This window comes from Cryptotermes secundus, unplaced genomic scaffold, assembly GCF_002891405.2.
Source record: "Cryptotermes secundus unplaced genomic scaffold, Csec_1.0 scaffold515, whole genome shotgun sequence".
In the NCBI taxonomy this organism is placed as follows: Eukaryota; Metazoa; Arthropoda; class Insecta; order Blattodea; family Kalotermitidae; genus Cryptotermes; species Cryptotermes secundus.
In genome coordinates, this window is record NW_019731273.1 from 131,903 (window position 1) to 154,349 (window position 22,447).

Sequence of the window (22,447 nt, forward strand, 5' to 3'; positions counted from 1 at the left end):
GAGGTAGGGGTCAACATGTCACAATATATATATATATATATAAACCATTAGGCTTCCCAATTGTTCATTTCTCTGTTGCTAACAGGTTTCGATATATCAGAATCCTCCCCACTCATATCCAGTTTTTAAAAATCACATTGACGTGCGTAGATTAACAAAGATTTTGTACATATCTGACAGATATCAGCAGGGAGGATTCTGATATATCGAAACCAGTTACCAACGGAGAAATGAACAATTGGGAAGACTGGTGTTTTTAAATTTTTAACTATGTGCAGTGTAGCAGCTACATGAGAGTATACACCTGATGATGGCCATTTACAGCCGAAACATGTAGTGCAGAAGAAAGGAAGATGAAAGAACTATAATAAATTGTTTCACTTAGGACGGAGTTTGTGTCATATATCGTGTAGAGTGTAACAGGATGCTTAAATATAATATTATATGTTTCTATTTCTGCCAACAACTTCAACTGTAATCATTCCTGCTCCTTCTTATTCATACCATAAACAACTTTTTCCATATTCTAAATATTCTATGCTGGAAATTGTTTCTTAAACATCTCTTGCACTCACCACAGTATCGAGAGGAAGCGGTCTCCACTTGCTCTTTGGTTTGCTTAGGACATTTTCTATTTTGGCTAAGGGTTGCTCCCTACATTTATCATACAAAACCTGACAACTCAGTTGCTCAAACAGGTGAACTCGTTTCCATCGGAAATCAACAGACAGATCATCGATTCTATGTGTCACTAGAAGAAACAAGAACTTAGTCACACCAATTAATGTCATCACAGTCTGATAGCAGCCACTGTCCAAAAGTAAACAACCATCACCACTATTCAGAGAAGCTTAGAACTTCCACACTGAATTCTAGATACAATCTGCCCATCTTAATGTTATGATCAACTATGTAACAATGACTGTTATAAAAACATAAAGGTAAAAAAGGTAACATCCCTGTGTTTAATTAACTAAGTACCACACCATGAAGATGTGAGAGAGAGTGGAGGTTCAGCTCCACCAATCTTGACCTTAGCACTAGATGGAAGTGAGAGGTCGGCTTCATGCTCCTGCTGCTTTACCCTCAGCGAAACAGCCCCCTTACTCATTGGATAGATGGCTCCGTGGACCCCACAGCTGGTCTGGGCATTATGGAGAAGAAAAGTCTTACCCTGCTTGGAACTGAACCTTGGCCATCCAGCCATAGCTATATAGACTAAGATATCCTGACTTGTTACAAAGACAAAAGAATACAAGAGATATATGTAAGAAAACAACATATACACAGGTCCAGTAAATGTCTATAAAAAACTAACATCTTTTCATAATTTGAAAGAAAATCTTTGTCTCTTGTAAACTGAAACCTATAGAAAAATCCATGTTTTAAGGTTTACCTTTGGGACATGACTACTGTACCTTATATCTGTTGTTAATCATCAACATTTTCATCAGACTAAAAATGAATGGGCCAATATTTTATATGAGTCCAGAAACTACATCTAATGCTGTGTGATCACCCAACTGCATAACTACTGGTGCTTAAGTCAACCTCTTTGCTTTTGTACCCATGTTCTAGTTTTAAATACAGATTTGTAATATATGTCCAATATTCATGCAACTTTCAAATTTCAACATAAAGTACATGTGAGGCTGAAATTAACCATGGAGTTACCCAGAGTATGCAAAGAATGCATAACATTGGCATGTAGCTTCTACTCACATTCACTTGAAGTAAACAAGATGACAAGCAGACTTCAGGGTCTATTTCAGTGAATAACAATGACATATATGAGTAAATACCGTTTTACACGAAAGGGAGATGCTTCCTGCCCACATATAGAAATGTGTCTGCACATAAAATGTGATTATATGAGACAACTTCATACATCTATTACAAGAAAACATGTGACAGGTACTAAATATATGAAAATATTGTGACATGACACCGGAAACCTGGAATAGTAAAGTCAAAGAAGAAGACTATTGCTAGTAATGGTTGGCTAAACATGTTCCAAGTGTCCTGCTGTCAAAAAATACACGTCCATTGCTGGGCAGTGGAGTTGGCAGCCACAGTAGTGCAGGTGTAGTCAGCACAATGCAGACAAACACAGTACTGGAACCCTTAGAGGTGGTGATCTCTATTTGGTTCTCTTGAAGTTATAACATACAGAGCAGTTTGCCCGATGTGAGAGTGATATGTGAGACAATCAGTCACAGCTGAGAAGCCATGAGTCTAGGACATGAAGCCATCACAGGAAGGAGTTGTGAGGATTCAGCTGTGAAGTGTTATAGGACGTTGAAGACCTTATTTGATGTGTTATAGTTAAATAATCTTCGAGTGTTATAATTACATATTTGTAGTTACGACTTGTGAGTATCCAATAAATTGATCCAAATTCCATCTACAAGTCACTAATACACGATAATATTACATATATTAAGTCAGCATCTTCTCTCTCAAATTTTGTTTTCACTGTTGTCACTTTCATCACCTTCATTATAATATAGCTTTGTGGGGAATTACAGCTTCTGATTACTAGCTCTGGTGGGTCTCATGGCTCCTGGCCTTGAAAAATATGCCCTTTTCTCTCTCACTTGCTATGCAGACAGAACTATAGGGCTCATATGTTATTATTTACTACATCTTAGAAACATTAGCCCACTAAGAGCTGAAAGTGTTTAACGACAACCAGCACATTTTTTGCACCTTAACTGAAGATAATCCTTCATAATCTAACTCTAAAAACACAGGGCCTCCTAGTCTTTCTTTTGGATAAATATTATACTAAATCAAAGCACAGATTTCATGCAGAAACAGGATTTCCATTCTTTCCACACAGGCAATGCATTAAAATGAGACATATTAAATGGGAGAAAATCATACTTTCTTTATATGGGGCTTCTGCTGGGACCACAGAAAATGAACATAAAATGGTGGACTCTCTTAGACTGAGATACCTTAAATTGGGATCTACTGCATCTGGCTTCAAGTCATCTGTATCCTCTAAGCAATGTGTAAAACATAAGAAAGCTGAAGGTTAATGGGTCAAAAATCTTATTTAACAGTATATGTTCACAGTCATGTGTTACTGGCAATGGCTGTGATAACTTCTTATAGAAAGGAGATTCAGGTATCCCTATATATATAAGTTTCAGCCCCATACAAAGCGATGCTTATATATTTATATATATACACACATATATAAGCATCGCTTTGTATGGGGCTGAAACTTGGACACTTAGGGCAGTAGATCAGAAACACCTGGAAAGCTTCAAAATGGGGTGTTGGAGAAGGATGGAGAAGATCAGTTGGACCGATTATGTGAGAAAGGAAGAAGTGTTATTTAGAGTCAGTGAGTAGAGGAATATCCTACACGAAATAAGAAAACGGAAGGCTAATTTGATTGGTCATATCTTACGCGGTAACTACCTTCTAAAAGAAGTTATTGAAGGAAAGATAGAGGGGCGGATAGAAGTGACCAGAAGCTGAGGAAGAAGACGTATGAAGCTGCTGGATGACCTTGGGGACAGAAGAGGATACTGTCATTTGAAGGCGAAAGCTCTAGATTGCATCAAGTGGAGGAACTCTTTTGGAAGAGACTGTGTACCTGTCGTCTTGACAGATTACAGATGAATGAATGAATAAGACACATGAGGACACTAGAAGAAAATACAGGGTTATTCAAAAAGAATGAACCGATTTTATTACGCAATATTTTATCAAAGGAAAGTAATACAAAACTCCAGCCAAGTCACAAGTATTCTACTCACAATCAACTTTTATTTCCTGTGTTAGAAGTGTTCAATGTGGCCACCACCTGCAGCACGGGCAACATCAATGTGATAAGAGAATTCCTCCCAGGCGCGTATCAGCATATCACGATGCACTGAGTTAATCGCTGTTGTTATTCGATGGTTAAGGTCATCGAGGTTATTTTACATATCCCCACAAGAAGAAATCACACACGGTGAGGTCCGGGGATCTCGCAGGCCAAGCACAAAGAGCAAGCTTTGGCCCCCTTCCGACCAATCCATCGCTGGGGCACTTTTTTCATTTAAAAAAGCTCGGACCATCAGGTGCCAATGGGGCGATGCTCCATCTTTTTGAAAAATGAAGTCATGCGAATCTGTTTGCAGTGAAGTAAATAGCCAGTTTTGGAGCATATCGAGATAGGTTTGCTGAGGACTCGCCATTCCGAGGATAAACGAACAACTGAACGTTGCCGGCAGAATGACGCGACTTCAGCGCCCCTGTGGTAGCCATTCACAACTTAGATTACTCCTCTTTCAAATGGTCACTGACTCATTCCATGACGCTACTTGAGAACTGAAGCAATGCGTCATGAAATCGGTTCATTCTTTTTGAATAACCCTGTATATACCTCAACATAATAAGCCAGCACACCTGTATGGATTGACAAAAGTCTATGAACATGACATACCACTCAAACCTAACTCCACTGATTCACCCTTCCATGCTTTGGAGAAGTAATTGTGAACGTTCTTTGCTCTCTTGCCACTGTATCAGAATCCACTGTCAAGAACTATGAACATCTGATCCAGTGCAAAACTATTGATATCAATAACAGTGACATTCTACTCACTGTTTACTTTACGAATTTTCTGACTGATGAAGCTCTCATGGTCACCAAAGCTCTATTAACTTTAGAATTCAACCTGTCTCAATGTTTTAATCATTGAAACACATGCAACACTCATGACTTTATACCAATATCATATTGTGGCATACAGACCCACTGCTAGGCAGTGACCTCAAAATGGACAAGTACAGCTGTTGCTATGCAATAGGCAGATAAACAAACACCTGTCTCTAAGTAATGGTCACTAAACACATTCTTGTGAAAATGATACTCAGTCTACTGCTAGGCAACCACCCATGACAATAATAGAGGTGGTGTCTTCCATCGGTCCCCACCTACCCTGAGGTCATATAACGAGGACACCATCCAAGCTGAAAGTGCTGTTGGCAGTTCAGTTGAAAGTAACTGGTTGGAGAGTGAGAAAGTTCAGTTGAAAGTCAGCCTGTGTAGAGAAGGCTGCCACCCTGGGACCCACTTAGTTGTCAGTTGACAAGAGTGCTGCACAGGTGGATGTGACAAGAGGACCTGAGTGCGGGAAGCTGAAGGCTCTTACTTGGCAGAAGCCATTGCCAGAAAATGGCTAGCAGAGACTATAACAGACTGAGGACACCAGTCTTTGTGTCAATGATCTCTAATGTGTAGTTCCAAGTGCTGCATACAAGTGGTCAATAAATCCATTCACCAATCCAAACCCTGTCTATAGCCACACCCCTAAATCATGACAATATATATGATACCACATACAACCTCACCCTTAATTTAAATGATTTTTAATGTTTTGTACTAAAGTGTGGAACATATCTTTATGTGAAAAATGGGCCAATTTTATAGAAATTCATCATAACAATGACTCCACATTTATCTACGTGTATTTACTTACTTTCAATCCACCTGATGGTGTTCTATAAAGATCAAAACATGTAGTAGTGTAGTATAACCAAAGCAAATGAATCCTGACATTGTTTCCTTTTTATTTCATTTTTAAGTAACTGTTCTGTAGATGGCTAATACATACAATATATTCCACAACACAACAGGATGCAGAGTATGGAGAACATCACAACCACCTATCTGCAATGGAATAAAATATCAAAATAAAGAAATAAATGCAAGACCACTTAGCTGAACTTACCTTTTATTTTCCAGAATTGTTCAGGAATGAAGTTATTTATTGCATTGAAACGTTCTACAACAAAGCCTAAAGTGGGGAACTGGCAGCTACCATAGCTAATGAGTGAATCACTCAGCTTCTGTGGGAACACTTTCTGCAGTCTTAGGGTTTGAAACCTGGTGAAAGCTGCACCTGAGGAAAGCAATAATTATAGTGAAATCAGAAACAATACCAACAGCAAGTGAAATGCAATATAGCTGGAAAGTTCTTGTTTCATATTTACTAAAGGAAAGACTGAACAATGATACCATAACATCTGTGAGTAAGTGTGAATGCTTTACAGTTACTTTTGGGCCAACGGATACATTTTCATGAATGTGTGCCATCAGAGGGTTCCCCACATTTGCACTTTTTAATTCTGTACCAGTAATCAGATGAACATCTGGGATGTGACTAACACCAATTTAATTTCATGTTGAAGCACAATTACTTTTTGTGGCAGCAGGACTTTGAAAAATATGCAGCTTTCATTAACATTATGTGTTGTGCCCCAGATGGGGGTCAATGACTGTACTCAACCCTACTGAGCATCTGTGGATATTTCTTCCTCTGTCCAGTGAGGTAGTACTGGCCTAAGGGATCCACAAGAACTCAATATCTCAAAACAATAACAACAAAAATAAATATATAATTAAAACAACAATTACATGCATACAACCTACTAACACACATACAATCTTTGATTACACTCTCCACATGAACCTCTTACAATTTGCTAGTCACAGTTGGCTAAACCTACGGGGCCCAAACCAACTTTCTATATCCTAACCATCAATGAACCAGGATCCATACTCTGACAATCAATATATGTAACCAGGCGGCTTGGCTCATCTTGGTTCCATCACTAGACTTAGTTTCCATGAGATCCTCAGCTCGACATACAGCTGTTGGCTAACATGCGAATTCCATCATCCGAGCATCCCCAGGACAGCAAGTATCCGGTGTGTCTGCAGCCTATCATACGTGATCTGTCGCCACTCCTCAGGTGACATCAGCTTGGGCAGGTTTGGGGGTAGCATGTGGCTACTGGGGAGTGGCACATTTATAAATCCGTCCAATACCATCAACAGAATAAAGGCCTCTGAATATAACTGATGATTAATATGTTCCTTTAATATACACGTGTGGGATAATTGAATGTTAAAAGCTTTGAGTGGTGCCATTCACTTTACATTTCTTAGTAACAATAACAGGCGAAGGCAGATTATAAATCCAAACGGGACAATTGCATGTCCTTTCGCCTGAAGCCATACTGAATTAAATTTTTCATCATGAATAAATTCTAGCAAACAATCCTCTTTCTACATTGCTGAAAACTGCTATTGTCAGGAGGGAGTAATATTGCTGGCTTTTGGTCACTGTTACATAAAATGCTTCAGGTTCAATTTACCATATTTACGCATGTATAGGCCGCACATTTCTTGCCAAAAATTCAAGAGGGGTGCGGCTTATATTCGAAATCACACTTCATTTAAAAAAAATTATATTCATAATTAGTAATACAGAGTGTTCTACTCCTGAAATAATATTCCAAGAAAATTATCTTTTCTATAATTTCTGTTTGAAAATTGTGCTGCGGCCTATACATGCGTAAATACGGTATATACATTTGAATAAGTCGGCAGGGTGATTCCTTTTAAAACTTTAAACAAATCATAAGGAACACTCAATAGCAAAAATAACCTGTAGTGGTGTGGGCTGTATCACTAACTGCTATAACTGCATTATATCAAAGTTTTCAACTTCTTACGTCTTTAAAATTTTCTAATACATAAGTTAATTGCTTTTGAATGGCATGAGTTTCTTCACCATCCCTTGTCCTTTCATGTCCTGCTCTAGTATAAAACTCTTGCATTTAATCACCATATTCCAACAATCTCCAGTAACTAACAGTTCATCTTCTTGGAGGAACACAAGTCACTTATTCAATTTGGGGGTATTCCCTATCCCAGTACCTACACCTGTAATTAAACAAAAAAGACTAATCATCTGAATTACAGAACATTTCAAAATTTAAATTTTCCTCCTGGGGAAGGATTGAAGATTATATCGAGGGTGTTGCTTAGTGCCTTCCTCCTGTGCCAGGACACTTCCTGTCTCGGGTAATGCGCTCGGGGGAGGCTCGGCATCTACTGCCTTGGTATCAATCACTTTGCCCTCTGTTTCTGTAGGGATTTCACAGGACGCTACTGTTTTTTTCCCTTGTCTACTCCATAACCAATACCTAGCCTGTTTCTCTTCTGATGTTGGGTGACTTGTTTGTGGACCTCTGAACCTTATGACGTCTACTGGGTTTCCAGGTTGGGTTCTTCGGTCCTCTCATCGGTAAAAGTGGGTGGTGTAAAGACTTCGAAGTGGTCATAGGAGGCAAGTGAGATTATTCTCTCGTCATCACCATGTCCTGACTTTCATCTCCTTCCTGAACCCGTACCAGGATATCCCTAGTCCCATTTTGCGGTGGGGCGGTTTTCACACAACATGTTTCCATTTTGTTAACATTCACCACCAATCCTTTCTCCATTACACTCAAACAAGATAATTCAAATATGCAGTCTCTGTATCACCTCGTAGGGGCCCCTCCACCTGATCCTAAATTTTGGACAGCCACGTTTGACCCTACTCATCTGATGAAGATAAACCATTTCACCAGGTTGGAAAATAACTAATCTAGTTCCCTTATCATACCATTCCTTCTGTCTCTCTCTGCCCGCCTTATTTTCTCTCACAACACGGTGAGCTTCCTTGAGGTGGTTAGCCAAGGTGTCAATGTGGTCCTGAATCAAACTACGGTTATCCCTCGGTTACCCCCTTAAAATTTTGTAGTGGTGAGGTCATCCTCAATGGGAAGGCACATCTGCCGCCCGTGTAACAAGTAAAACAGAATGGGATGCAGGCCATCAGGGCATAGTTCACGAACTCATCCCAGTCATTCCTTATTTATTTACATAATGGCTTGTCTTCTGGTTGAGTACCAGGTGAAATTTCTCAACTTTCCCTTGCATCAGCGGATTCGATGCAGTGGAATTAATTCTTTTCACCTTCAACAGCTTACACACTTCCTGGAAAAGTTCCGACATGAGTTGGACCCTTTATTCGATGACAGTGCCTAAGGACAGCCCAGAAGCGAAAAACCTCTGTAACAAGAGGTCGCGCAACTGTAGGCACGTCCTGCCTAGGTATGGGGATAGCTTCTGGATATCGACTGAAGTGGTCTATAAAGGCAAGATGCTGATTTCCCCTTTTCGTCTCTGGATAAGGACACAAATATCTTACGGATGTCATTTCGAATGGGGAGGTAGCCTCAGGCAGCTCTCCAATGGGTGCAGTGGGGTGTCGCCCTACCTTAAACTTGGCACATGACACACTGCCTCACATACGTTTCTACATCCCGGTCCATATTGGGCCAAAAGTAATTCAGTTTAATTAAGTCTCGGGTAACTCTCCCAAGACTGCAATGGGGTGTCGCCCTACCTTAAACTTGGCACACGACTCGCACTGCCTCACATATGTTACTACATCCCGGTCCATATTGGGCCAAAAGTAATCCAGTTCAATCAAGTATCAGGTAACTCTCCCAAGGATGCATCGGGCTGTCGCCCTACCTTAATCTTGGCACACGACTCGCACTGCCTCACATACGTGTCTACATCCTGGTCCACATTGGGCCAAAAGTAATTCAGTTTAATTAAGTCTCAGGTAACTCTCCCAAGGGTGCAGCGGGGTGTCGCCCTACCTTAAACTTGGCATACGACTCACACTGCCTCACATACATGTCTACATCCTGGTCCACATTGGGCCAAAAGTACAGTGGAACCTCGCTTAATGAGCATAATTCGTTCCAGAATCTTACTCATATTGCAAAACACTCGTTAAGTGAAACAATTTTTCCCATATAAATTAATGCAAAATACGATAATGCGTTCTATGCCGAAAAAATACTCAACAAATTTTATGTATAACGTTTATTCAAAGAAAATTATATATACATTGTTAAGGAGCGTGAATCATCTTCATCTTTTCTTCTATGCGGAATGAACCAACCTGGAATGCGAATTCGATTTGCAGAAAAAAAAAAAAAAATCGAAATAATTAGTTTATTATTTATGATACATATCTAATTCTTTTTTACTAGAAAGCTGTGTAGAGACATTTGTTTTTGCCGACACTTCAAAATTTGGTGAAAATGCAACACAGCATTATCATTAAATAAATTTGTAGCACGCATAGCCACTGCCTTATTAGGGTGATGCTTTTCAATGTATGATGCAACAGTTTCCCATGCTTTCAGCATTTCTCTTATTGGGCCAGAAGATCATTGCTTTGCTGTTACCTCCTCATCCTCTGACAAACTCTCCTCCTCAACTTCTTGCTGTGAAACACAATGCAACTCCATAAGCTCTTCGGTGGTTAGCTCTTGGCTGTGCTCTTCCACAAGCTCATCGATATCATTGTTACCCACCTCCAGCCCCATGACCTTGTCCAAAGACACAATCTCGTTGACTACCGGCTCCACAGGTACTATCTCAAACCCCTCAAAGTCACATTTGACAAAGCTCTCCAGCCAAAGCTTCTTCCAAGCAGAAGTGAGGGTTCTCTTGGTAACCCCTTTCCACGCCTTTTCGATCATCGTGAGGCAGGCAATGATGTGGAAGTGATATTTCCAAAACTCTCTGAGAGTGAGATTGGTCCCTTCAGTCACCTCAAAACAACGTTCGAAGAGTGCTTTAGTGTAGATTCTTAAAGTTAGAAATAACCTGCTGGTCCATAGGCTGGAGTGACAGAGTGGTGTTCAGAGGCAGAAACTGGATCTTGATCAATTTAAATTCTTCAAGGAGGTCATCTTGTAGGTCTGGAGGATGAGCAGGAGCGTTGTCCATAACAAGCAAGACATGGAGTGGCAGATTCATCCCAAGCAAATATTTTTTCACAGAAGGACCAAACACTTCATTGATCCAATCAGGTCAAGTGTCACGCAAGCCTTGTTGTTGGACCTCCACATCACATTTAGCCTGCTCTTCTGGACTTTACACTTCTTGAAGGCTCATGGAGTTTCTGAATGGTAAACAAGCAGCGGTTTAATTTTCAAATCGTCGCTTGCATTGGCACAAAATAGCAGCGTGAGACGGTCTTTCGTTGGCTTATGGCCAGGCAATGCATTATCCTCTGCTGTTATATAGGTTCGCTTCGGCATCTTTTTCCAGAAGAGACCTGTCTCGTCACAATTAAAAACCTGTTGCGGCAGGTAACCCTCTGAATCTACGAGCTTCTTGAAGTCGCCGATGAAGTTCTCTGCTGCCTTTGTGTTGGAGCTTGCTGCTTCACCGTGCCTTACAACGCTGTGGATGCCGGTTCATCTCTTAAACTTCTCGAACCACCCACGGCTTCCCTTAAATGCTTCTTCTTCGGCCATTGATGATCCTGGTGTCTTCTTAACGAGGTCTGCGAAAATCACTTTCGCGTTCTCAAATGATGTTCTTGTTAACAGTGTCGCCTTGCAATTGCTTTTCGTTTATCCATATGAGGAGCAACCTTTCAACATTGTCAATGTGTGATCACAAGCGACACTAAGATGCTAGCGGAACAAGTGCTAAACACAGACTGATGTAGCAAGCGCACAATCCGGGATTTCCCCTCTCGTCACTCATTAAGCGAGTAATTTTTTTACAATTTGTTTTGCTCATTATGTGAATTACTCATTAAGAGAGGTTCCACTGTAATTCAGTATAATTAAGTCTCAGGTAACTCTCACAAGGGTGCAGTGGGGTGTCGCCCTACCTTAAACTTGGCACACGACTCGCGCTGCCTCACATACGTTTCTACATCCCGGTCCATATTGGGCCAAAAGTAATCAAGTTTCATTAAATCTTGTGTCCGTTTCACCTTATTATGGTGCATTTCAATAACGGGCTGTATCACCTTACTAGGTACTACCAATCTTCCATTTTCCAAATTTGGTCCCACATACGTGTATAAAAGTCCATCATCACTAACAAAAATGTCTGACCCCCTACTGGCTCTACTTTCCTCCATTATTTCCTTATCATATGGATCCTGTTGTTCTTCCGCAAAAACAGGCTTACGAGTGAGGACTTCGCTGGACTCATCATCTTGGGATTTCTGGTTTCCTGCTTCCATAGAAACGGAAGTAATATGGCACGATAGGCAGCCCGGATTTACATGCTTCTTGCCTGCTTTGTGTTCACTTTCAAAATCATACTCTTATAATTTAAGAACCCACCTAGTCAAACGGGCACAATGATGGGTTTTCACCTTGATCAGCTACTTAAGGGCGGCATGATCGGTAACAATTTTGAATTTTCTCCCATATAAGAAACATATATGCGTTTGGATACCAAATACTTGGTAGCTAGTAACTCCTTCCGAGTCGTACTATAATTTCTTTCAGCAGCATTGAGCATACAGCTAGCAATGGTGACAGGCCATTCCTTCCCATTCTGCAACTGACTCAGAATGGCAGAAATAGCATAATGAGAAGCATCTGTACTAAGAATAAATGGCTGATCAAACCGATGGTGCGCTAACACTGATTTGGATGATAGGGCGGTCTTGAGATTATCGAAGGCCCGTTGTTGGGAATCTGTCCAAATAAACTTCTCGTCTTTTCTCGTTAATTGAGTTAAGGGCCGACTCATGACAGCATAGTTTCTTATAAAAGCCCTATAATATCCCGATATGACTAAAAATGCCTGGACCTCTCTCACCGTTTTTGGCCGTGGGAATTCTCTAATGGCTGTAACTTTACTCGGGTCTGGGGCAACGCCGTCTCTATTAACAATGTGACCGAGATATACCACTGCCGAGATTGCGAAAGTACATTTCGAGGCGCTTAATTTGAAATTCGTCTCGCGTACATGTTCGAATACCAACCTCATTCGTATCACGTGATCTTCAATCGTTTCGCTGAATAGCAACAAGTCATCCAAATACACAAGTACCTCTACATCACGCAACCCAACCAACATGGCATCCATGACGTGCTGAAATGTCAAAGGTGCGCCTGAAAGGCCAAAATCTATTTCTTCATACCTAACACTACCGGATGGTTTGACGAAACCGGTTTTGGCTGGTAGCTGAGGCTGGGGACAGTTCGGGAACCCACAGAGGACGGGGAAAGTCTGCCGGTAGAAGCCGCTACAAAGTCATGACTGTGAACACATGACTGCGGACACAACTGTGTGTGTGTAACAGTGTACTGTAAAGTGTAGACATGCACTGCATCAAAGAGTCCATTAAATCCAGTCATTAATTCAAAATCTGTCTATAGTCACACCCTATCATGTCACAGTATTTTAACTTATAAATGAATATTTAAGTGTACACTGCACATCCACAGACAAATAACTAGAGGGCAGCACAGGAACAGTTCTTCTATTGTAGTGCATTCCTTGTTACAGGAATTTGTTCACCTAGCTATTGCCTAGCAATGGCTATCTCTTCTGGCTTTCGGGCATCATGTCACATTGCTTCCTCCTTAAGGCTACTTGTCTCAAGCAGCCTAAATGTGTACTGCTTTACACCAACCAATATCTCCTTTAAGCTTCTCATCTTGAACAAGCATTTGAAAGTTGTTAGGGTGAACCAGAGAGCAAGGTGACTTCATACTGTCCTTATTTTGAAATTATCAACAGCCTTTGTACCTGCTCACTGAGCTATTGCCTAGTGATGATAGGAGGGATACACAGAGAGAACACAACAAGGTGATCTCATAAGCCTCATTTAATTTGCTCAAAATAAGGGAAGTATATAAAAAATGAAAAGTTCTCATGCTGTTCATACTCGTATATATGAACACTTGTACATCAAGGACCAAGTGCATTCAAACCCATGGATTCAGGAAAAAGTTGATTACTTGCAAAGGTCTGAGGTTCTCATGGTGGTGACTGAAGAACTTTCTTATGATGTGACACCCTGTGTTTCACTATGTTCAGTGGGTCCCTTGTCATGACTGACGGCATGGTGTGTCAGACCACAGATGGAGGAAATGGCCTCCAGAAATAGAGGGTCACTGCAAATATACTCAATAAACAGTCACATACAGTTAACAACAGGTGGCCCTGATGATTGGAGGTTGAGTGTGGGGTTACCAACTCCTCACCATTAAGGACAGCTTGTTACAAAATCTTACACAGGGCTTTTGACTTGGATGGATTCTTTGGAACAATTTAAGCAAAGGGAAATGGGCATATGACATAGCATATGGAATATACAAAGTCTCTACTGGGTAGGTTCACTCAGAATAACTGTAAGATAAAGTACAAGTATAAGTTACGTAGATTTAATGAGAGTACAGGGGGTTAGATGGGACAGGGGTAGTGCTGAACCAGCATGTGATCATACATTTTTCTATGAAAATAGGAATTAGGGACAGAATTCATTGTACATAAGGGAATCTTATCAGCCATTAAGAGGCAGACTTTGTTAGTGATTGTCATACAAAGAGTGTAAACAAAACATGCAGACAAACTTTGGGCACAAGTATCACTTACCAAAAGAAAGTCCATATCAACACCTGTCCAGAAACATTTACTCATAATTTGTGAGTTACAGGTGAAAACAGTGCATTTATACTACTGTTCAGAATGAATGTCCTCCATGAGATTCAGTGCACACCTTGACACATCTCATCACAGACTGCCGCATCCATTCAAAGATGCCAGGGTAGTTGCAATTCTGATAGGTATCCACAACATGATAGAGGAGAGCTTATTCATTGTCAACAGGAGCTGCATACACAAGGGCTTTTAGGTGTCCCCACCAGTAAAAATCTAGAGAATACAAATCTGGTGTGCAGCATGGAGACCATGAAGTGGGTCCTCCTCTACCTATCTGTTGGTCATGATAGCTGTTATTGAGAACATCTCGCACAGAATGACCAAAATGTGCTGGAGCACCATCATGCACTTGTGCCACGGTCCATGATGATATGTGTCGAGGCATACATTGAATCTCATGGAGGACACTAAATGTTTCTGGACACATGCTGATAGGGACTTATTTTCTTGTTTTGGTATGTGCAATTTGTGCCCAAAGTTTGTCTGCACCTTTCAGTTACACCCTGTATAACACTGTGACATGATGTCACAAAACCAGAAGTTTTTGAATCTTGAAATCATGGAAATATTGCACAGGCATCCATTACTAGGCAATGGCGAGCACCAATCCCTGAGAGCTATGTGCACACATGACCATCGAGGAACTGTTAGGCGCAGCGTTTTCATGTCAGTTCACAACAAAGAGCCTAAGAGCTAACATGGGTGTTCCCCACAGCCTAGCAACATGTAGGTCATGGCAGAGCCAGCAAGGAACCAAGTAAGAGTGGTATAACACAGTATGAAATGATAGTGAATAGTTAAAACTGTGTAATAATTTGTAGATAAGAGAATTCAGTGTCCAATAAATCCAATTACCAAAATGAACCCACAATCTAGTCACACATCATGTGACAATATTTACAGATCAGTGATGTGATATCATTGTTCTCAATGTGAATGAGGATAAAAGTGATGACATGAAGGACCGTTTCTGTGAGGGACTAGAACATGTATTCTACCAATTCCTTAAATATCACATTAAAATTTTTTAGGAGATTTCAGTTGCAAAGCAGGTACTGAAGATATTTTCAAACCAACAATTAGAAATGCAAGTTTACATGAAATTAGCGATGAGCAGAAAATTTTGCCATTTCCAAAAATCTGTCAAGAGTATAATGTTGCAAACTTGCACCATCCATATATTCACTTGGACATCTCCTGGTGGAAAGACACACACAATGAGATTGACCATTTTGATATACAGCAAATGACATTTAGAGAGAGAAATGTTAGAGAAATGGGATGAGGTATTTACTGGATTCATCTGGCTGAGGATGGAGATCAGTGGCAGGCTCTTGTGAACATGGCAAAGAACCTTCTGTTTCAATAAAATACTGGAAATTTGTTGAGCGGCTGAGCAACTGTTGGTTTATCATTTAGGACTTGACGCCATAGAGGCAGTTAGGTACAGATGTTTTGGAAGAACCTGTTGCCCCCATCTTTGGGTTAGAAGAGTAAGCTGTGTACAAAGAAATTGTTAAGTGTTTTAGGGATGGGAGGATGATCGCTACTAAGAGTGAACTAAGGGGACCTCTTAGCTTCTTCCCATCTATAAGTGCAGCCCTTTTCAGGGCCACACGACCCCATTCATTTACACTGTTCCCATTTGTTCACTATTAGATTCTTTCTACCTACAAGTGCAAGCCCTTTCAGAGTCACAGGGTCCCCTTCAATTTGGACCAAACCCACTGGTTTGCTTTCAGCCTCAATATTTGTTCTCCCTTCCAATGACCATTTCTCCCCATATGGTTACATGGTTTATAAGTCTACAATGAAGATTGAGGTAGCAAGTTCCTCAGAAACAGTATCTGTCAAACTGCACGATATCACATCCCAGTTGGTTTGTAAACGGTTTTCACCACACACAATTTTCACTCTCAAGATGATCATTAGCTTGGCATTCAAAATATTCATCTGTAACCACAGTTGTTCCACAGTCACTAGTAGAAGGAAAAAAGGATGATGTCCTGATCACTTATGGCTATATCACTGTCCAAATTTTCTCACTGAAATGATCTCACTTCATCACCGGATACATAAGGAAACTTATCTGAACATATCTACTAAGAAAAATTAAGTGAGGAGATGATCAGTAGTAGTTTTGAATAATGCTGTATCTATGGGTGTGGAATAAAAAAGGCATGTCTGTTATTCAGAGGTACAAATATCCTATTCTCAAGCATAACCTTGAGAAACCTTCATTTCTGGACAATACAGCCAAAGGAAACATTGAATTATGTGACATCAGCACCATATGGGCTAGGCATCATGGCTTTCTATATGACAGTGTGTTAATACTTACCTTACATCATGTCACCGATGTCCACTTTGATACTACGAGACACAGCTTGTAATTCATTTTGTAAATGTATGTCCATAAGTTTGTTCGCCACATTTAATTTGGAACACACACCCACAACTAATTCCAAACAATGATGTGAGTGTGATGGCAAGTTTGTAATGCTGAAGAAAATTTGTTTTGAGAGAGGAAGAGATGGTAAAATTTCAGGAGAGATGTATTTAGAAATTCCAATTCCAAATTTATACTGTTCTGTAAATATGGAATCTCTTGGATGCTGTTTCAACATCTGTTTCAGAGGGTAATGCAATTATGCAAAAGTATGTTTTGTATTTCCTAAAATTTTGGAACATGAATTTAAGTTCTTCTAAACCCCGACCTCAACTGCAAACTTGTTGCATTTCCAACATATAATGATACAAATTAGCCCTCAATTATGAAAGATTTGTCTTTCACCAATTCAACTTCACACAGAATCCTCTGAAACTAAATGCAAGTCACAGACAGAAAATTATGTTAGCAGTTAAACACACCTTTTTGGAAAAGAAACCACTGCTATTAGATATGTTAGATGTATGTCAATGTTAAGATTACTTTTACTACTTGGTAAAAGTACAATCAGAGTACAGGTATATAGTAAACTCATTGCTAGGCAGCATGTATGGGGGGATGGGATTTGCTAGTTACATGAATTTCCTAGTTGCACAAGAATTTTTACAGGAACAATACAGTGTCAGAACATTATGTTTTAATTCTAGCATGGGAGTCTTCCTAGATGATGTAGAGGAGTTATGGACGAAAGACTTCTGATACACATATTTCTCTGTGATCATAAATTCAATTAGCTTCTACTGCAATGGCACCTGAATAACAGAGGATGTCTTGTGTTGTTTGTGGGGTGAGAACTATCATGTGGAGGGCGAAGATATGTGCATTGAAAATTTCTTTTTGAATAACTTTATAAAAATGGTGAACCTTCTTCGAAATTTCTGAAAGTTAGATGACAATTCCAGATAACTGTGAGTTTCCTGTTAATGTGTCAATTGTACATACATACTTATGGTAATTTCTGACAGACATGAAAACTGTCTTACATGAAGGTTTGCAGAACTGAATACTTACCTCAGTCAGAGATAGTATTTACAAAGTGATTTATGTGGCCACCGGATAAGATTGAAAGGATTGAACTTGCGCCCGATTTTGAGATAATTTATGACAGAGAAAAGGTCAAAAACATATTCGTGTTTCCATGAGCCTAGCAGAATAGAAACTCCTATGTCTGCCTGTATACGATCTGCCTTCCTGATCATAAAATGTATAAATACATTAGGGAAACCCTTAAGTTTGATTCTCAATAAGCAAACCAATGGTGTTAAACAAAGAGCACAGACTCTATTTTACTAAAACACAAGAGCAAAAGAGCTTTTTATGAGCCTTATGTATTCAATGGTGTGTGAACTCATTATGGTTTCCTCTTCAGGTAAAGTTATCCTTGTAACAGGATGTGAATGCCCTTAGAGTTGTGAGATGTTGAGGCTCCCACTTTTTCTTTAGACAATCAGCTCACAGATGGTGGTAAGGTTATCAGCCTTATGCGCCGGCTGCCATTTACCCCCAGGAAGATTCCTGGTACTCATTTCTGTTAGAGGCTGAGTTAACACCAGGGCCATAGTGCGGCTTGAAGGATTAGGCAAATTGAAAAGAACCATCTCATTGGGATTCAAACCTGCCACCTTCCAGCTTGTAACATAGTGTTTTACAGATATTATAATGTAGACACTTTCAAAATTATTGTGTCCTAGCAAACATACTCATCCAAAAATCTTACTGTCAAAAGTACAACGCTCCCACATTATTAACATTTATAAATTTGCGTGGGTGTCCCCTGATGGGAAGACACACAACCAGATTGACCATATTTTGATAGATAGGAGATGGCACTCAAGTATACTTGATGTCTGATCATTCAGGGCAGCAGATTGTGCTACTGACCACTACCTGGTGGTGACAGAGGTCAGGGTAAGACTGGCAGTGAGTAAACAAACAACGCACAGAGTTCATATGGAGAGGTTCAATCTCAAGAAATTAAATAAGGTAGAGGGTAAAGAGCAGTATCATGCTGAAATCTCACATAGGTTTGCGGCTTTAGAAAACTTACATATCGAGATGGATGTTAACAAAGCTTGGGATACTATTAGAGAGAATATCAACATTTATACTAAAAAGAGTCTAGGTTATGTTGAATTTAAAAAGCACAAGCCACGGTTCGACGAAGGATGCTCAGAATTATTAGACCTATGGAAACAAGCCAAATTGCAGTGGCTACAGGATCCAAGCAAAGTAAATGGGGATAATCTGAACAACATAAGACATGAAACCGGCAGGCATTTCATGAAAAAATAGAAGAAATATCTGAAAGAGAAAATTGATGAGATTGCAATGAACAGTAAGAACAAGAACATTAGAGAACTGTATAGAGGAATAAATGACTTTAAGAGGAGTTAAGAAACTAGCAGTAACTTGGTGAAGGACCAGACAATGGTGATCTGTTTGCAGATTCCCACAGCATTTTGAATAGGTGGAAGAACTACTTCTCTCAGTTACTGACTGTACATAGGGCCAGTGATGTTAGGCAGATAGAAATACATAAAGTTGAGCAAATAATATCTGATCCTGGCCCTCCTGAGGTTGAAATTGCTATTGCAAAATTGAAAAGGTATAAATCACCAGATAGTGATCAAATTCTGGCAGAACTTACTCAAGCAGGAGGTGGAATAGTATGTTCTAAGATCCATAAGCTAATTACTTCTATTTGGCATAATGATTGCACCAGTTCACAAGAAGGGTGCTAAAACTGACTATAGTAATTATGGGGGGATATCACTGCTATCAACTTCATACAAAATTTTATCCAATATTCTTCTCTCAACATCCACATATGGATGAAATTATTCGGGATCATCAGTGTGAGTTTTGATGTACCAGATCAAGAATTGATCAGATCTTTTGCATTCATCAGATACTAGAGAAAAAATGGGAGTACAATAAGAGAGTACATCAGCTATTCGTAGACTTCAAGAAGATCTTTGATTCAGTTAGGAGGGAAGTGTTATGCAATATTCTGATAGGGTTTGGGGTGCACATGAAACTAGTTAGGCTGATTAAAATGTGTTTAAACGAAACGCATAGTAATGTTCGTATTGGTAAACATCTGTCTGATAATTTCCCTAACCAGAATGGTCTAAATCAAGGAGATGCTTTATCAGCACTGTTTTTCAACTTTCCTTTAGAATAAGCCATTAGGAGGGTCCAGGAAAACCAGGTGGGAGAGAAATTTAATGGGACACATCAGCTGTTGGTCTGTGATGATGATGATGATGATGTGAATCTACTGGGTGATAATATAGATCCCATAACGAAAAACACATAAACTTTAATTGACGATAGTAAGCAGTTTGGTCTAGAAGTAAACACAGAGAAAACAAAGTATATGTTGCTGTCTTGTCACCAAAATTCAGGGCAAAATGATGACATAAGAAGAGGTAAAAGATGTTTTGAAAATGTGGCAGAGTTCAGTTATCTGGGAATGACAATAACAATTAAAACCTGATTCAGGAGAAAATTAAGATGAGACTGAACTCGGCGAATGTTTGCTATCATTCAGTCCAGAAGCTTTTGTCTTTTAGTCTGTTGTACAAAACATAAAAATTAGAATATACAAAACTACAATTTTGCCTGTAATTATGTATGGGTGTGAAACTTTGTCTCTGACATTAAGGAAGGAACACAGACTGAGGACGTTCGAGAACAGGTTGTTGCGGAGAATATTTGGACCAGAAAGAGATGAAGTGACAGGAGGTTGGAGAAAAGTGCATAATGAGGAGCTTCATAACTTGCACTCTTCTCCGAGTATAAGTAGAATGATCAAGTCAAGGAGGATGAGGTGGGCAGGGCACATAACAGGATTGGGGGAGAAGAGGAATGTATATGATATTGGTGGGAAAGCCAAAAGGAAAGAGGCCATTGGGAAGACCAAGGTGTAGGTGGGTGGACATTATTAAAATGGATCTTAATTGATCTTAGAGAGATAGGGTGGAATGGTGTGGATTGGAATGATCTGGCTCAGGATAGGGACCAATGGAGGGCTGTTGTGAACATGGTAATGAACCTTCAGGTTCCATAAAATGCTGGGAAATTCTTGAGTAGCTGCAGATTTGGCGGCTCCTCAAGAAGGGCCGAGCTCCATGAGTGTAAGAATAGAGCAAACATGCTAAGCAAGAAGATGAGGGATAACAGTTAACAGAACATTACAAACAACTGTGTTCCTAGAAGGAGTAACACACATATAATCTTACCTATCCTCAGATCTAGCTCCTGTCTCACATCAACAGCATTACTGATGTTTCTGTTTGGCTCAGCAAGTGTTTGGAGTGCTCGCTGTACAGACTGAGCTGTGATCTCTGAAAATTTTGCTCTAAAATTAGATAGACATATAAGGGTATAAATACATCACTCTCAATCATTTTGATTATTGTAGTTACATAAATTATAATATACTTATCTATGTTCATAGGACTTTTACAATTACTACAGCAGCCCACCTTCAAAATCATGAGAGTACTTATATGAAACGACTGTCTCTGTGGTCTAGTGCTCAGAGTTCCTGGCTACAGAATCAGAGGTCCGGGTTCGATTCCTGGTGCTACCAGAATTTCTGTGAAGTAGTGGGTCTGGAACGGGGTCCTTTCAGCTTTGTGAGGATAATTGAGGAGCGACTTGAATAGAAAAGTAACGGCTCTGGTCTAGAAAACCGGGATTAACAGCTGTGGGGTCCATTGCGCTGACCACGAGACATCCTCTATCCGCAAAAGTTGGCATCACCGACAAGCGGTGGCTGCTTGGTCGGTATAGTTTGGTGACTACGGGACACAGAGTTTTTACTTATAAAAACAATGGCAGAAATGGATTCCCCAATTTGTGCTACACACATATTCCAAACATGTTATTAGAGTTCTATCTTCTGGACTAGAACATCATGCAGGCTACTGAAGGTAAATCAATGTTTTGGAGGAACATGAAGCCTCCATCTTTATGCTCAAAGACTAAACCAAGCAAGAAACCACCATGAAGCAGGAAGCAAGTGTCTGTAGTGTTTGCTCTATTGACTGACCTATGTTCTCTGAGATTTTGCTCTAAAATTGCTTACTTGCTCAGCCTGATGTTTGCCTTGTGCTGGTTTCTTCCTCAGCATACCCTTTAATCCTGAAGATGGAGGCGACATGTTCCTACGAAATATCAGTTGTCTTTCAACAGACTACATAGTCATATCCCAGAAGACAGAACTCTTTATAACTACTGTTGTAAGTACCTCAAATCTAACAATACTGTTCTTTGTAATTTTGCAACCCTCAATGGGTCTCATGTTCATTTTACTGCAGACAGAAATCTAATGCCAATGAAGGCAATCAAAAGCACACATTACATACAGTACAGGTGCCTGTATATTTATTTATTACTTTTATTTTGTATGGTTACTTAGGAGGAACACGGTAGCATAGTTGGTTGAGGCACTATGCTACAAGCCAGAAGGTCGTGGGTTCAAGTCCCGATGAGGTCATTGGATTTTTTTCAATTGACCTAATCCTTCCAGCCACACTATGGCCCTGGGGTCGACTCAGCCTCTAACAGAAATGAGTACCAGGAATATTCTTGGAATGTTCTTGGGGGTAAAGGGCGGCTGGGGCATAGGGCTGACAACCTTG

The 22,447-nt window shown here is 40.0% G+C and overlaps 1 protein-coding gene across 2 annotated transcripts in view; it reads right to left on the bottom strand.

Moving 5' to 3' along the window:
* LOC111866829 (DNA topoisomerase 3-alpha) overlaps positions 1–22,447 on the bottom strand; it is a 130,916-nt gene that overhangs the window by 91,711 nt on the left and 16,758 nt on the right. For both annotated transcript variants that reach the window (XM_023856126.2, XM_023856124.2), the window contains 3 exons: positions 21,041–21,159; positions 5,736–5,906; positions 576–751 (listed from right to left, as the gene is read on the bottom strand). In XM_023856126.2, the coding sequence (XP_023711894.1) occupies positions 576–751; positions 5,736–5,906; positions 21,041–21,159 (466 nt within the window). The remainder of the gene's footprint in view (positions 1–575; positions 752–5,735; positions 5,907–21,040; positions 21,160–22,447) is intronic.